General features: G+C 38.3%; 1 protein-coding gene across 1 annotated transcript in view; it reads right to left on the reverse strand.

Annotated features, from left to right (window-relative positions):
• The window catches only part of CAND1 (cullin associated and neddylation dissociated 1), a 43,282-nt gene extending 27,643 nt beyond the window's left edge, over positions 1-15,639 (reverse strand). Inside the window, exons 1-2 of the mRNA XM_032854878.1 lie at positions 15,116-15,639; positions 4,285-4,428 (exon numbers count right to left, since the gene is read on the reverse strand). Of these exons, the coding sequence (XP_032710769.1) occupies positions 4,285-4,428; positions 15,116-15,183 (212 nt within the window). The 5' untranslated portion in view covers positions 15,184-15,639. The remainder of the gene's footprint in view (positions 1-4,284; positions 4,429-15,115) is intronic.
• Positions 15,640-17,326: the final 1,687 nt, after the last annotated feature.

Genomic DNA, 17,326 nt, shown 5'->3' on the forward strand with positions numbered 1-17,326 from the left:
CTCTCTGCCTACTTGTGATCTCCGTCTGTCAAATAAATAAATAAAATCTTTTAAAACAAAAAAAATAAGAAAACCACCTCACTTAAAAAAATCAGGAAAAGTCCAAAAAAAAAAAAAATCCAACACACAAAACAGCACTGGACATTACTAGTTATCAGGGACGTGTAAATTAAAACTACACCTATACACTTACTAAAATGGCTAAAATTAAAGAGTGACAAAACCAAGCATGGGTGAGAATGTGGCGACAACTGGTACTTTCATGTAAAATGATACAAATACTTGGGGGAACAATTTGGCAGTTTCTTAAAAATCTAAATGTAGCACAGCAAATCCATTCTTAGGTATTTATCCATAAAAAAGACCATTTCCTAAAAAGAACTCATACAAGAATGTTCATTCTATCTCTATTCACAATAGCCAAACTCTAGAAAGAAACCAAATGTACGAACAGCCTGGTTATCCAGACGGCTACTAATCAATGATAGAAAGTCAAAAAATACTAATATAGCCAACACGGATGAATCTCACAGACGTGAGGAGTACGTCAGCTAGACACAAAAGAGAACATATTGTATAATTCCACTTATATGAAGTTCTAAAACAGGCAAAACTAATTTAAAGTGAACAGTGACCTTCAGTAAGGATGTTGTATGTGAGGTAAGGATACCATTATATCTTTTCCAAATAGTTAGCCAGTCCTTAAAAAAAAAATAAATAAATAAATCCGGGGCGCCTGGGTGGGTCAGTCAGTTAAGCGGCTGCCTTCGGCTTGGGTCATGATCCCAGGGGCCTGCTTCTCCCTCTCCCTCTGCCTGCTGCTCTGCCTACTTGTGCTCTTTATCTCTGTTGAATAAATAATAAAAAGCTTTAAAAAAAGAATCCAACTTTCTATCACATACTTTCTATTTTACTCCACTTGTCCATTAATGCCTCACTACTGCGCTGCTTTGATTAGAGAAACATAATAGCCTCTTTTCATATCTAGTAGGGCTAAGCAACAACTATTTCAGCAACTGTTACACTTTTTCAGTTTTCTTGACTATCTTGAGAAAACAAACACCTGCCCTTTGCCTCCCACCAAAATATACCTTAAAATCAACTTGTCTAACTTGTGAAATATTTTTTTACAATTAAGTTAGCATTGAATTAGCTTGAAGAGAACCAATAACTTTGTTGATTTATTCAATCCAAGAACATGGAATGTCTTTCCATTTGTTCCAAGTACATTTTTTTAGGGGTCAAGAATATTTTAAAGTTCTCCTTAAGTTTTGAAAAAGATAAAATTGTAACCGTACCTACACTATTCAATACCCTCACTCAAGGTCACCATTGTAACATTTCTTGTTACATTTAATTCCTAGGCATTTTGTCTTTCTGTTGCTGTAATAGATGGACATTAGATTCCATGAGATCTTCCAATTGGTTACTGTTTATATGAGAATTACACATTTTTCTTCATTACCTTCCCTGACTTCCCATTACTTCACTGACTTCTTACTGTCCACATGAAATTTTTTTCTTCACTGACTTATTTTCATTACCTTTTCCAATTCTTATGCATATCATTTTATTCTCCCTTGTTCTATAGTGGCTAATACCTTCAAAAAGAATGTAGTGGAGGGGCGCCTGGGTGGTTCCGTCATTAAGCATCTGCCTTCAGCTCAGGCCATGGTCCCAAGGTCCTGGGATCGAGCCCAGCATGGTCTCCCCTGCTCGGCGGGAACCCTGCTTCTCACTCTCCCATTCCCCCTGCTTGTGTTCCCTCTCTCGCTGTCTCAGTCTCTCTAATAAAAAAATAAAATCTTAAAAAAAAAAAAAAAAAAAGAATGTAGTGGAGACAGAAAACCATCTTTGATTTGTTACTGACATTAGTGTAAAGGTATCTGGTAATTAGTGTAAAGGTATCTGGCTTTTGGGTTAAGGTATGTGTATGTGTGTGTACGCCTGATGTTAAAAAAGGTCTTACCAACTCCGTTATTAAATGTTTCCCTAGAAACAGGTAGGGAATTCTCCCAAGTGAGATAAAGCATCCCTGATCCGTTCTTCACTCCAGTGACATACTGAGTATGATGATGGTCTTCGGAAGGTGTTTCACTCCTAATTACACTAAGTAGCCTAAGTAAGTGTTGTGTTTTGGTGTCTTTGTTTTAATCAAGCATCAATGTTGAATTTTAACAGTGCCTAGACAACTGTTTTTTCTTCCTCTTATCTACTAACATAATGAAATATATTAACAAAGCATATAATACTGAACCGCCCTCATTCCTGGAATTAATCTCACGTGGTCATGGTATGTCACACTTACTGTATTGCTGGATTATATCTGAACATTTAAACGGTCTGTAGTTTTCTTTTTCAGTGTTATCCTCAGTCAGGATATGTTATCAGTAATTGGTTTAAATAAAAGATTGGGAAGTTTTATGTACTGGAATAGTACTAGAACTCTCTGTACTGGAATTATCTGTTCTTTGAGGTTTCAAAGACGTGTGTTAAAGACTTCTGGGCCTGAGTTTCTTTTGGGTGATGAGTTCTTTGACAATTTTCCCTATTTCCTGATAAGGCTAGTTAGTAATTTATCTATTGTGATTTTCCCTCCTCTAAAAATCAGTTCTTGGGTTTTTATCTCCTCCTATATTACTTTTGTTTTTATCTTCATTCCTTTTTTTCTTGAATATATGCCATTTCTTCCCCCCAATCTGTTACATTTTAAGAATAAAAGGTCTTCAAAAGACTAAAAGCTCAGGTTCCTAATGAGAAGATTCCTACACAAGTAAGTAAGACCTATGTACCTCTCAACTCTCAATTTCGGACAAAGACTACCTTATATTAACCACTTTTAAAAGTTGGTAGATGTTCATCATATATTTTGAACAATATTTAATTTTATTAAGCACAGGCAAAAAAATTAAAAGAGGAAAATTACTAAAGTAAAATTATACTCACTGCATTATTCTCCAACTTACGTTTTTAAGACTTGTTTTAAACTTGCAAATATCCCAAGTTAAAGAAAATTGTACTGCATGTCTAGAAACTCTATGCTGACCAATGATTTCTCACGTTTTTATAGCAGGTATGTAAAACCTAAGCCTAAAACAAACTTAAAACCTTTGTAATAAAATGCAATGTTGGGTACCTGGGTGGCTCAGTCAGTTGAGTATCTGCCTTCTGCTCAGGTCATGATCCCGGAAAACTCTCTGCTCAGTGGGGCATCTGCTTCTCCCTCTCCCTCCACCCTTCCCCACTCCTCCTTGTGTGTGCCCGCTCTCTCTCTCTCGAATAAATAAAATCTTTAAAAAAATTTTTTTTAAGTGCAATAAAGGAGTCATAATGAGGCAATGTTTTACTTAAATTGTTGCCTAATTATTACAGGACATACAAAATGATATAAAATTCCAGTGTTTGTTGTATGAAACTAAAGGCTATACTTTCTAATAACTTACTATGTAAATTGTTAAGGTTTTCTAGTATTTGATACACATAAATGAAATAATCCATTAACATAATTTACTGAGAGCTCAAATTCTGTACCCTATTACTAAAAATAGTCAAACTGTCAATACCATGTCTAATAATATCCTCCTACTGCACTGTACACAAAGACAACTGGAATTCCCACCATTTTTAGGAAAAATTCTTTGTAACTGCTGTATCATCAGTCTGAATTTGTGCTAACTATGATTTTAAATGCTGCTGTTCTTTATAAAGTCTTATTATTTCTTACTTCCCTTGATCACTGGTTCTTAAATTTTCCTACAGAAATGGACAGAGGCAGGTAGGCCTTCTAAACTGGGCTAAAAAAAATCAGGTCAAACAAGTGAGATAATCACTCTGTCTGCAGTTTCCATTACGTATTTCGTATGAATCAAAATACCATAAAAGACTTTAAGAAATGTATGGGACATCTGGGTGGCTCAGATAGTTAAGCATCTGCCTTTGGCTCAGGTCATGATCCCAGCATCCTGGGAAGTCTTGCATCGGGCTCCTTCCTCAGTGGGGAGCCTACTTCTCCCTCTCCCTCTACTGCTCCCTTTCTCCCTCTACTATTTTACCTGCTGTGCTCTCTTGCTCTATCAAATAAATAAAATCTTTAAAGAAAAAAAAAAGAAACTTTAAGAAGTGCATCATACGTACCATATACAAACATTAAACATTACCACTCATCCGTAAATTCTAAAGAATATTCCGCAAAGACATAGTACAAGACTAAAATAATTTACCAACTATTACACTGAGTCTTTTAATGGGGCTGGTAGGGGTAGGAAGCAAGTAAAAAACACTTACCATTTGACAGCTAAATTCTGTACCTCTCCGTTTTTATCTTCCAGTAACTTCAAAATCATTTTCACTACTTTCCTTTCACTGTCATCATCCAACTTGATGGAATCTTTCTGCAGTTCTGTCATCAAATCATTTGTAGCCATAAACCTATCAAAAAATTAAATTTGTTGATAATTTAAATTTTTTAAGCACAAAGATCGTATCTTTCAAACTAATGCTATCATCCTTACCTAACTCTCTTAAGTCCTAACAAACTCTTTTAAATAAAGTACCATCACTTTAAATTATCTTTCCCAGGTCAGTTCTATTTTAAGTTACTGATAGGATCTACCATGAGTGCTCTTTCATTTTCATAATTAATTTTATCACTGCTTTTAAGAGCAGAAAAACTCCTCTTTACCTTTTCCTTTGCATGTGATTTGAATTTTATCTAGGAAGTCTTTAACTACAAACATAATACCTTCCTATATAATTATCTAGGAAGTCTTGAACTACAAACATAATACCTTCCTATATAATATTCTCTATTGGATTGATGGGCGGGGGTCACATATTAAAAAATTACTGGGAAATTTCCAAAATACAAATTCTCACTTCCACTCCAACTCCCATCACAAGGTTTATCAGGTGTATTTTCAAAATGGTGAAGAGGCAATTCTAGAACGTTGTTCCATCTGACATCCAGCAGCCTCCCCTCAAGAACTACTGCCAAAGACAAGTTTCATACTGAATAAATAGCCTAACAAAAACCCTAGAGTGATCAACTGTCTAATCTCAGCTTTAAATGAAAGGGTTGAATAGGAAACAAAAATAAGGTAAGGTATTTTTTTCTCATAAACCTCACTAGCCGATTCATTGTTTTTTAAAAGTAATTTCTCAAGAGTAACAGATAATCACACTGAAATAAAGCCTCCCCAATCTGTTTGAAGGCTGAATGAATTTTTCCCCTAATTCTGGCTCTTCTCTACCTATTGAAATAACCTAACTGCAGTAACAAATACTTAAATGCCTTTTTCATGTATCTGAACCAGATCAAGTTTGAGTAAAAGTGTACTATTTATATTACATATAGAAATGTCAAAATCTGTGTCTTCAATTAAATCAATCAATTAAAAAACACTAACTATTGGAGCTGAAATGATAAACAGCTATGCAGATAGTCTGGCAATACAGGCAATAAACTATGTGGTAAGGATTGGCAAAACAATTTATTAATTTAGCAATTCACTATTTGTTATTTAAAGAGTTAGTATGTTCACTTAATGTTAATTTAATAAAGTTTTAAGCTACAATGCAAGTGCAATTCCTACCAAGTTTTGTGAAACAGTTTAAAAAGTCTGTGTTCAAATTGGGATTATACAAGGTAAAGTAAGCATGTACTTCTTTTAAAATGAACACAGTTGTAATTGATAGCCCCTCCCCATTTTATATGACAAATGAAATTAAAACCACACAATATTCTAGAAAAAAACAAAAACTGAGTAATAGCATACTAATGCAGGAATTCTACATACAAAGCATTAAAAATAGCCATTTTACTTCCATAAAATCATGAAATAAAACCAGAGTAGTTAGGACCTCTAAAGACCCCTGAAATGCTCATCATCTGGTTGAAGAGAACATGGCCATTAATTTAGGTAAAAAAGGCAAATAATCCCAATGCAAAAAGTTGTTTTAAGGTTCTGAAGGGAGTCTACTGGTAAACAGATTCTTTCCTTTATATGCCACTTACTTATTCATTGCCTATTATGCTACAAAGGCTGGACTATGAGTGAGCAAAGGATAGATAAAAAGTAAATAAACCTTGGCTCCTGACCTCAGAGAAGTCTACTGATTTTCAAAAATCTAGGATTAATACAAAACCACAGGATATCACCTCACACCAGTCAGATTGGCTAGTATCAAAAATACAAGAAATAACAAGCACTGGCAAGGATGCGGACAAAGGGGAAACCCTGTTCCCTGTGGGTAGGATGCAAAATGGTGCAGCCACTGTGGAAAATGGCACGGATGTTCCTCAAAAAATTAAAAATATGAATACCATACAATGTAGTAATTCCACTGCTAGGTACCTACCAAAACAAACAAAAAAAAAACACTAATTCAAAAAGGTACACGCACCCCTATGTTTACAACAGCCAACATATGGAAGCAACCTAAGTATCCTCTAACAGATAAATGGATTAAAGAACAATGGAATATTTTATGAAATAGCCACAAAAAAAGATGAAATACTGCCTCTCAACAACATGCATGGATGGGCCTAGAGGGTATTAAAGGGGATTAAGAGGCACAAACTTCCAGTTATAAAATAAATGGCAGGGATGAAAAGTAAAGCACAGGGAATACAGCCACTAATACTGTAATAATTTTGTATGGTGACTACACTTAGCATGGTGAGGACTGTGTCATGTAGAGAATTAGAACTGTCAAATCACTTTGTTGTACACCTGAAACGAATATAACATTGTATATCAACTATACTTCCATGTTTTTAACAAATCGATGACTAACAGTTAAACATTTTTGAAAGCTGAAATGAATCCCAGTAATATCAGCAATAGGTAGTATTTTTAAAAATCAGAAAAAACGGATTGAGATAGTTTGAAGTTATACCAAGAGTTACTTTTTAAAAGTGACCCCCAACCAGAAAGTTCTAAGAATTTCTTCCTTCTTTAATTTGATATAGAAATTTGCACTATAAATCATCCTGTTAAGAAGTTGTTTAACCAGATAAAAAGCTGTTCATGTTCATGGCAGATTCAAAAGCCAATTTGTAAAATGTCTCTTAAGCACGTAATAATGCTCTAGGCATGGTGTTAAGACCTAAGATGATAAAACAGACCCAGTCCCTTCCTCCTCATCTTTTCACTTACTATGGCAGACAGGCAGGTACATGGACAAATCTCAATCTTACAGATTTTTAAAAATACTCAAGGACATTTGACACTGATCACACCAAAGAACTGACAGTTAGTTTGGATTTCAAAAGATTAACAGGAGTGTGCCTGGGGAAAGCTGGTTTGGAATTTTAAATTTTTATTTTTGTCTGTGTTGGTGTGGGGTGGTGGCAGCAGCAACAGTGCTGAGGGACTAACACTTTCGAGTGAAAGGCTAAGAAGCAGTTAAGTGTGGCTGGGACAGAGGCAGGTAGAAAGAAATCTAACAAGAAGATGGAAATGTAGGCTGACGTCAAGATAAGAAAGATCTGAAATACTCACTGACTATGTAATGAGAACCTATTATCTATGTATCAGGTACTATGCTCAACGCTGTATAAACAAGAGATGGCAAAAGCAAACAGTTCCTATTGTCTTGGAGCTTACAATACAGAGACATATTAGTTTTAAAAACTACATATATGGGTTAATGATATATGTAATTATGAACAGAGATAAATGCTAGGAAGGGAAGGAAAGGAATAGGGCACAAAGAATACTCAAAGGTTTAATAAAGTAACCTGATGTAGGTTGCACTAAGTGTCGTGCATCAGGAAAGACTGAACTCTGAAGCATAGGCAGGAATTTGCGGGGGGTGGGGTTGGGGAATGACAGACATGTAAGCAAGGGCCAAGAGACTGAAGAAAGTTGGGGGTCTTTATTTATTGTCTTTATTCTAAGAGCAATGGGAGGCTATTGAAAGGCATCTAGGTCAGAGATGGGCAGTATACTGAAATGATCAAATGTGTATTTCAGAAACGTTACTCCAGCTACACTATCATCAAAGTGTAGAGAGACCCAATTCTCATTTACCCAAAATGAATGGAGAAAGTTAGGAGAATTACTGTAGCAGTCTAAGTGAGAAATGATGGTAGCTACAATTAGGATTATGACAATCTATGGAGGGAAAAAATGGACATACAATCAATTCTTACATTACTAGCAGAGTAAATGCCTTCTTGTTTCAGCTCACATACCATAAAAAGTATCCTCTATCTAGTGCCACATCTTTCACGTTTGTGCTTTTTGTTGCTGGTTAATTTTGCTGTTTAAAATGGGCCCCAAGCATAGTGTAGTGCTGTCTAGTATTCCTAGGAACAAGAAAGCTGTGTCTTTCAGGAAAAAAATACATGTATTAGATAAGCTTTTCTCAGGCATGAAGTAATAGCGCTACTGGCTGTGAGCACAATGTGAATGAATCAACAACATATATTAAATAAGGTTGTCTTTAAACAGAAATAAACATAAAACAAGGTTATGAACTGATCAACTGTGAAAATGCTGTGAGTAGAGGCTCACAGGAAACTACCACCATATTTCCCCTAGAAGTAATGGCTCAGTATCACTAATTCAATGTTCATGGTAACTTGATAGTACTACGTACAGACAATAATGAGAACCAACTATCTGAGTTTTAAAAGGTTAAAATAAGTCTTTGAAATGGATTATATATGGCGATGGGATGGGATGAGCTAGAAAACAGACAAAGAAGTAGGAGGAAAACCACGGGACTTGGGTGTTATAATCAGGTATGTATATATCCCTTCCAGAGTCTTACTGTTACCGAACCGCCATTGTCATATCAGATGGTTCAACCACTCACAAGAAGAGAAAGGATTAATAAAGCTGGCTCAACTACAGACTACACGGAATGGCCATTCCTCTGATCCTATTCAACAAAGTCTCAGCAACAGTGAAGATGCAGACATCATAAATCAATGATGCCCTGCAGCCCAACTCCATCAGTCGCTGGTCAAAAGGGAGGACTAAGAAAAGGGAAAAAAACAAAAAACAAAAAACAGTAGCCCTACAGTCCAGGAACTGATAGGAGGCTCATCCTACATCTGAATGTTATTCCAAACTGATCTGATGCTTACAAAGAAAGTGTACTGTTTTCCTAGACATCAACAACCTCACAGAACAGCCATTTCAGACAAGTTGACCTAACACAAAATACCAAACACATCTTCCTCTCTAACTCATTAAGTGATTGCTACTTCTTCATCAATTACAGCTTTTCCTCTGCTTTAGTCTTGCCCTCCTCGTATTAAGATGTCAAACGATGGAATTGTCCCAACTTTCCAACAATACAGTTTGGAACTCCACTTCCTTAGAGCCTTCCCAAAATTACCCAAATGAATGGGTCCTAATACTCTTTAACTGAGACTGCCCATAGCGTGTGTTCTCTCTCCCTCTATGGTAATAAACCCGATCTGTGACAAGGATGCCTATTTTAGACAATTTCAAGAAGGAAAGAGTGATAAACAATGCTTGTCTATCAAATAGGTAAGCAAAGAAAAGATCTACTAAATTATTTACACAGAGCTTGTTAGAAACTTGGGGGAGAGTAATTTCAATGAAATTACTTAGTGCGCAACAGCTAAGAAGTTTAGAGTTTATCTTGTAGTCAACGGGAATTAGTGAGGAAGGCAATGATCAGCTGTGGTATTTAGAAAGAAAATTCTAATGGAAGAGTTAACAAAAGACTGGATTAGAAAGAAGCCTGAGACAGGAAGACTCATTTTGAGAAATACTAATCAGGAAATTAAATGAGAGAGAAAAAGGTAGAAAGGTGACATCGACGTTTTTCCAACTGGGACATTTGGTACATGGTAATACGATGGGACAAAACAGGAAAAAAAAAAAAAAAGGCTTAAGGTGGGAGAGCGGAAAGTTAAAATGCTAACTTTCAAGCTTCTAAGGCAGTCCCAGGTGGGCATAACCTACAGACAATGCCATCTCACGTATTCAATAAATAGTCCGGGAGTACCATAATGAGGAACTGTGCTAGGCTCTGCAAACACAGTTATGAACAAGACAGTCACAGGACAGAATTTATACATCTGGCTTATTCCACTGGACTGAAAGTTCCTTGAGGGGAGAACTTATTCATCTTTAGTAAATCCAATGCAGAGATGTGCAGAAACAATGGCAGAAATTGATACCTTGTATTGCACAATGAGCAGTCTCACAACCCTTCCCCTCATACGGATACAAGCACAATTTTACCCATTACTAACAGAAATCTAAGTGATTAAGAGCCAACTGCACCATCCAGTGAGTTCATTATCTTTCAAGGAACTCATACACACACCACCACTATCTCATTTTTTCTAATTTATTCCCTTGGAGTATTAATTTAGGAGGGTCTTAATATTGTTCATGTAAGTAAAATTAATTTTTAGTCCTCTTCTTTCCAGTTTCCTCAATGAAGTCTATTTTTCAATGGCGAGCCTTCATCATTGCTGATAATCAGTTAGCAGTACAGCTTTATCAAGAAAAATCACGTAAGTGAAATCCAGTAACTTACCGCCATCAACCTGCAAAGTACCTAAAGGGTGCCCAGAAATCACCTTCTTAAAAACTCTACAAATCGATTTCCTCTTATTAAAACTTACTTTTCTTCAAGCACAGGTAGTACAGAGAACTTCACTAGTATTTATTGTTACATTATTATAAATACCCATACATTACTTTCAGCTATGTTATAGGATCCTGAAGTCCCTTCCAGCTCTGAAAGTGAATTCCATATGAGGCCTGAGATTTTTTTTATTAGCATTTACAGTTTCCAAGAAGAAAATACCTGCTAATATCCAAAACACATACATACATAAATTTGGTAACATAAACCATTATCAAGCTAGGAAATTCTGCAATGTAGTAATTATTTTAAGATTGTATCAAAAGGTATTTTAAAAAATTGACTGACAGATTTTTACAATGGTTTCTGGAAGAAATTTCTCAAAATCGTTACATGTTTTTCTCTTAACTCTGTAATTAAAATCCAACTAAAACTATCACCTGAGAACCCGCAAGTCCAAAAACAGTGGAGGACTCAGTTTGGTAAAACAAGTTCCCTACGTAGCCTCAAGCAGTTCCCTAAACAACCAGCTCCAGTCAAGATTATCTACTTGTATAGTGACCTTTCACACTTGCGCTCATTTTCTCTACCTACAATTTCAAGACCTAACTCACATGACTCCACCAACAGGAATCTCCTTGCTATTATCTTCTCTACCACTTAAGGCTGAGAACTACATATTGCTCTGGGTTATCTTTTTGTAAAAGTGTCTTAACCATTCAACAAGTATGTAAATATTACTGAGGGCAAGCACTAGATCTTAAAACATTTTGCAGTCCCTCTCAGGGAATTACTTAAAGTGTCTTCTAGCACAAAATACTCCATAAGCCTGAGAGGGAAATGAAATTTAAGTTTAGTCTTAATGTCCCCTAGTCAAAACCCTGGAGAAGTAACATAACACAGTAGCTAAGAGTTCAAGCTCTGGGGGCACCTAGGTGGCTCAGTGGGTTAAGCCTTTGCCTTTGGCTCAGGTCATGATCTCAGGGCCCTGGGATCCAGCCCCACATCCGGCTCTCTGATCAGTGGGGAGCCTGCTTCCCCCTCTTTCTTTCTGCCTGCCTCTGCCTACTTATGATCTCTGTCAAATAAATAAATAAAATCTTTAAAAAAAAGAAAAAAAGAGTTCATGCTCTGGGGGTTGGGGTTGGAGTTGGGGGTGGTCTGGAAACCCCAGATCTAATGTCTAACTCACCCTGGACAAGTATTTAATGAACACCATCACACCTGAGTTTCCTGGACTGGAATAGAGATTGTTAGTATCCACTTTACTAGAGTTATAAGGATAAACAGGATCCAGTATATAAAGCTGACAGTAAGCATTAATGTTAACTACTATGTAGATAAAGATAGAACAGTGGTAAATTTTCTTCAGCTCCTTAGTCCTTGGAATACTTAAATTCAATTGGTGGTAAAACATATGAGCAAAACTTAAGTTATCGCAACCCAATTTTCAATATTAATATTCATAAATAGAGCATTCACATGGTTTATGCACATTAAAGTTTTCATTCTGGTATCTACAGAATGACCTACCTACTAGTTAGTAAACCTTAAAATACTGCCTTCAAAGAGTGCAGAATACTAAAACATGAAAGAAAAAGGACATCAAATGTCCCTCACCAATAAATTGAACCCATGATTTAAATCCTACAAAATGATTCTTTTAAAAATGCTAACATCTGAAAAATTTTTAGCCTGTACCCATTTCTTTACTTTCTTCATATGAATGGACTATTTAGTTATTCAGACACCTAAAATTTCAGGCCTCTAAGGGACCTTTTGTAATCACCCAAGAACAAGTTTCTCAAAGTAAAAATTTAGTCCCAGATTAAGTAGTCTCCCCAAGATCTCACAGTTCCCAAGAAAGAATCCTACTACACTAGAACATATGACTAGAGCCTATATTTTGTAACCGGTAGGTCATAGTCTCTTTGGCGTCTAGCATGAGAGGAGTAATTTTTTTTCTCCTTTTAGATATATTACTGTTTTCGTCTCCCCTTAGCATAAGTAGAGTGGTTTGCACTAGATATCCTATAATATTAACTCTGTCCTCAAGATCTTTGTTAGTAGCTATTTTAAAATACATAGCAACTAACTGATATTTACACCAAAATAAATTCCAAATGAGAGAGTAGAAGGGATAATTTTAAAATAGAACACATATATTCAAATAAATGCCTATACTAAAATTATACAGAAAAATATTCAAAATACTTGATTTTAAATGCTCACTATTTTAGTTAATCTCTATCTGTAATAATATACAGAGTAGTTTCAAAGACTTGTCTGTTAACTGGATGGCTTCAGCATATTACAAGTCTTTAAAACACAGTTAATAAAAATACCTTAAAAATGCCAAATAGCTGGAAGTCACAGTTCATACACTTAACTTCTTTATCAACTATTAGAAATATATCAATATTACACTTTTAGAACAATCTTCCCAGCAATGTTTTGATTTACTCTAGTTGAACCTGGTAGATAATTCTTATCAAGTTCAACACTGACTACAGCTTAATATCAAAGCATTATTTCTTTCATATAATTTATTTAAAAAAGAAAACAAAATCATGTATAGATCTTTACAAGAAATTAAGTAGCTTGAGTCAAGAATCACATAAGCAGGATAAACAGGGCTTGATTTGTTTATTCTAAGCATACTACCCATACACAAGTCTACCCAGTTGAACAAAATCATGCTATTACAGTATTACAGCAAAGTGGTATCTTTAGTATGAAATTGAATACAATCAGAACGATATTTAGTACTTTTACAGAATGAGCCAAATTGACAGAAATGGTGGGGGGGGGGACGGGGAATCACACCACACATTCTACACAGCTGAAAGTTCATATATATGTGTATATATATTCCACTCAAATGTGTATTTAAATTTCAGTGTCTTGCACTGGGAGCAAGCAAAGCTCCAAAGTAAACGGCATTCTAATCCTTAAAAAACACACAAACAAAAACAAAAGCAAAACTTTTATTTCCTCCAATAAACCTTGATTTTGATCTACACAAATCTAAAATACCAAAATAACCAAAGAGAGCCATGTCTCTTCCAAAAAATCACAACACTAAAATTTTTCATATTAGCAAACTGGATTTTAAAATTTTCAAATGCAATAATTAATAACCTCCTAGGTAGCAAAACTTTTTAAAAATCATTTCTGGCTTTGAAGTCACAGAACCAAAACTGTATTTCACTGACCATGTGAATACATTGACACATCAATTTAGTTAGGAATATCATTATTACAGTTTTCATGCTTCTCCTTTCACAAATAGGATGGCAGATGTGGTCTGGGCATTTTCAGGCATTCAGGTATTAAAGGGTACTGTGCATATATACACAAATAAAACAAAATAAAATAGGCTTCAGCTTCAATTTTAATTGAAGATATCTGTTCTTTCCTTTAAAATGCTCACAAAATACAACCACCAAGCCTTAGAGAATAAAACAAATATCAAAAAAATAAAAAAGCTTTTTTTTAGACTGGGAGCTTATTTATTTTGTGATGGGACAGGAGGTGGGAAAGGAATGTAACCACCACCGTAGCACAAAAAAAAAAAAAGAGAGAGAGAGAGAGAGAGGCCAAGATAATCCGTAAAAATATAACAATTCTTCAATATACATATTACCAAGGTTTGGAACAGTCAGTCCTAGTCTCCTAGAACAGAACTGCCATAATAAAGCCTCATATTCACCACCCTCATTTTTGAAAACTTCCATCAGTAAAAGCCATTTGCTTGCTTTACGTTTAAGGTCCAGAAATTCACCTTTCTGGCAGTAGTTTTGGATATAAGGAAATGAGAATGAAACCCCGAATTTCTGCTTAGTTTTCACCTGACAAGGAAAAATGACAGAGATGCTGGCGGGAAAACCCTGCGAGTCAAGTTTCCTCATCCTGGCTCCCTCCCCACCCCACCCCACCCCCTTCTTCCCACCTTCACGAAAGGAATTGTCCAAAGAAAAAGTTTATAACACAATCCGTGGAAAGCTCAAATAAAGCAGACCGTTCAAGCTCAATGCACCTAGGCCCACTCCATCTGCGGGAAAAGAGGCGGCAGCTGGGGCCCGGAGAGGGCAGCAAGCCTCAGCCCTAGCCAGGAGGGCGGCCTAGCGGTAAAGGCGGGCTGGCCGGTAGGCCCGGGCCTCCTGGTCTCCAAGCCTAGAGCAACTCCCTTCCCCACAAGGGTGGGTGATTCTGCCCCTTCACACACCTGGGACGCGAAAACCACGTCTCGGGATTGGGGGTGGGGAGCAGGGAATGCAGTGGAGGCGTCTGGGGACGCAGAAGGCGCCTCGGACCCGCAGCGGGCAACGGCCTAGAGGAACGAATGGGGGGGAGGGGGTTGGAAGGTGGGAGAAAAAGGAACCTGCGGGATCAGGGAACGGGTGGTGGGCCGGAGAGCTCGGGAAAGCTCACAAACCGGCTAAGGCCAAAGGGGTGGGGCAAGGCCCGTGTGAGGGCCAGGACCGCGGATAGGGGACCCCAAGGTGGGTTTACGGTCGGATTTCGGCCTCACCTGAAGTCCTTGTCGCTGGATGTCATTTTTTCCAGCAAATTGGAAATGTGGTACGAGGCGCTCGCCATGTTGACGGCCTCGATCCCGCCCGCTGGCGTTGCTGGTGCTGCTGGCCGCTGCCGCCGCCGCTGTTGCTGGCGCTCCTCCTCTCGCTCGCGGCGGCTCCCGCTTCCAGGGTCGCAGCGCGACGCCGACGCTGACTAGGGAGGCGCCTCGACGGGCTGCCCCCTCCTGGGAGAGGCGTGGGCCTGTCCTGGAGGAAGCAGGGGCTACGGGGTCGGCCTAACGACGGCGCCGCTCGCTGGGAACCGAGCTCATGGGCAGCGAGGAGTACAGCAGGGCCTCTCCGGGGAGCCAGACACCTCCACTCGGGTCGGTCTCGCTGCCACTCTCACCGCACTCGCTCCCTCGGGCAAGAGGCCAAAACCCGCCTCCTTCGCTCCGGGGGCGGGGGCGACAAACGCGGGACGCCACGGAGAGCCGAGGTCAGGGTTCATGGAGGTCTCCCCACGCACGCGATTGAGACGCTAGTTAAAAGGTAATTCTGTTGGCTGAGGCCTCCGTCAGTCTTCGCGTGAACCGCCTTTCAGGAGGCATGACAACGACCAAAAGGATTTGTTCTCGCGAGACTTGAAAGCGACGGTTAAAGGACGGGGGGTGGGGGAAACAAGCGTGCTGTAATCTGAGAATAACTTGCCTTTTTCCAGTATGTCAGTAAAGGAAAGGTTTACGATTTTTAAGGGGTAGAACGCCAGGAGTAATGCTAGTTAAGGGGTAGCGTGGGGACCAACATAAGAATTATCAGAAAGAGCTTTCATTCGAATCGGACGCGTGGCCTACTTTGCCTTCACCGCGGTGAAATAATGTTGCCACGTGAAAACCACAAATCCCAGAATTCAGTCGGGGTATGTCCCTGGGTCAAGATGTGATTGGCTGAAGGAACTTGGAGCTTCCTCATTGGCTCCGCACGAGGAGTGAATGCTGGGATTTGTAGTCTATACGGTGAGTTGTGGTGGATAAAATGTTTGGCTCCCCGCGCAATTGGTGTCGGCCGCGTATTCGGATTTCCTCTTAGATCCCTTTTTGCTGTTGTGGGATGTCTGCAGAGCTAGGCTGCTGCGGGTTGGGCAGGCGCAATGCGGATCAGTTAGTGTTCTTGGCAGAGATATAGTAGAGATTTCTAGCGCCGATCCTGGAGAATGATGGTAGCTTCATCCTCAAGGCAGATGAGTCTCTGCTGGGGACAGTCCCTCTTTGCATTTAAGAGCTCCCTAAAGCAAGAAAGGCCACGACTGTTGATCGTGTTCAGACCTTTTCGTTTTATTCAGAGTAGCTAAAGGTCTGTCCTCTGTAGTTAGCTCGTGTGGATTTGTTAGTCCTGCACCTGTGTTTGATTGTTCCCGGAGACATACACACACAGCAGTGGGAAATCAGATACCAAATCATTTGTTTCAGTGCCCACGTTTTCTGTGTTTAATTGGAATTGGAGCTAGCTCACAAGCCTTTCTAAAAGAAGAAAGAAAAAGCCCAGTCAAGAGTCAAGGAAAATTGTGTCTCAATCTGTTACTGCTCCTGTTAAACAAAACACCTAAATAGCTACTTTCTTCCAAATATTAAATCTGACGTTTCTCCACTGTTCTTTCCTATAGTTTCCAAATGTTATTGTGTGTCTTCTAAAAGCCAGACACTGTTATAATCAATAAGAGTTAAAACGGATAAAATGTGATCTGACTTCATGATTCATACGTGAATTTCCCCCTCATTACCCTTGCCCCAATGTATCCTTTTACTTAATGCTATTTCTCCCCAGTAGTACCATACCTCTTTACTCATTTTACCCAAGTCAGCCACTGTTAGGTTCCCAGCGCGCTTCATCCACAATTAACTAACTCCCTTCTGCTCAGAACAACCTTTCCACAATATTTAATAAAAAAAATATGCACATATACACCACACACAAGCTGGTCATTTATCTTGTGTGGCCGCCAAGGCTTAAAGTCTTAGTCATCTGGTGATAACCCCCCCCTTTTTTTTTAGCCTGAATCCAGTCAGACACCCAAGTCATGTTTTTTCCATTTGTGTGTAAATCCTTCCATTTATCAGTTTTCAGCTGAAGTAGAGTATTTGTAGTCAGATACCTTAATATAAGTCCTATTTACTGCCACTTATTAGCTGTCTTAGGCAATTCACTTCAAGGTCTCTGCGCTTCGG

This window comes from Lontra canadensis, unplaced genomic scaffold (genome assembly GCF_010015895.1).
Source record: "Lontra canadensis isolate GAN:19392208 unplaced genomic scaffold, GSC_riverotter_1.0 scaffold9, whole genome shotgun sequence".
In the NCBI taxonomy this organism is placed as follows: Eukaryota; Metazoa; Chordata; class Mammalia; order Carnivora; family Mustelidae; genus Lontra; species Lontra canadensis.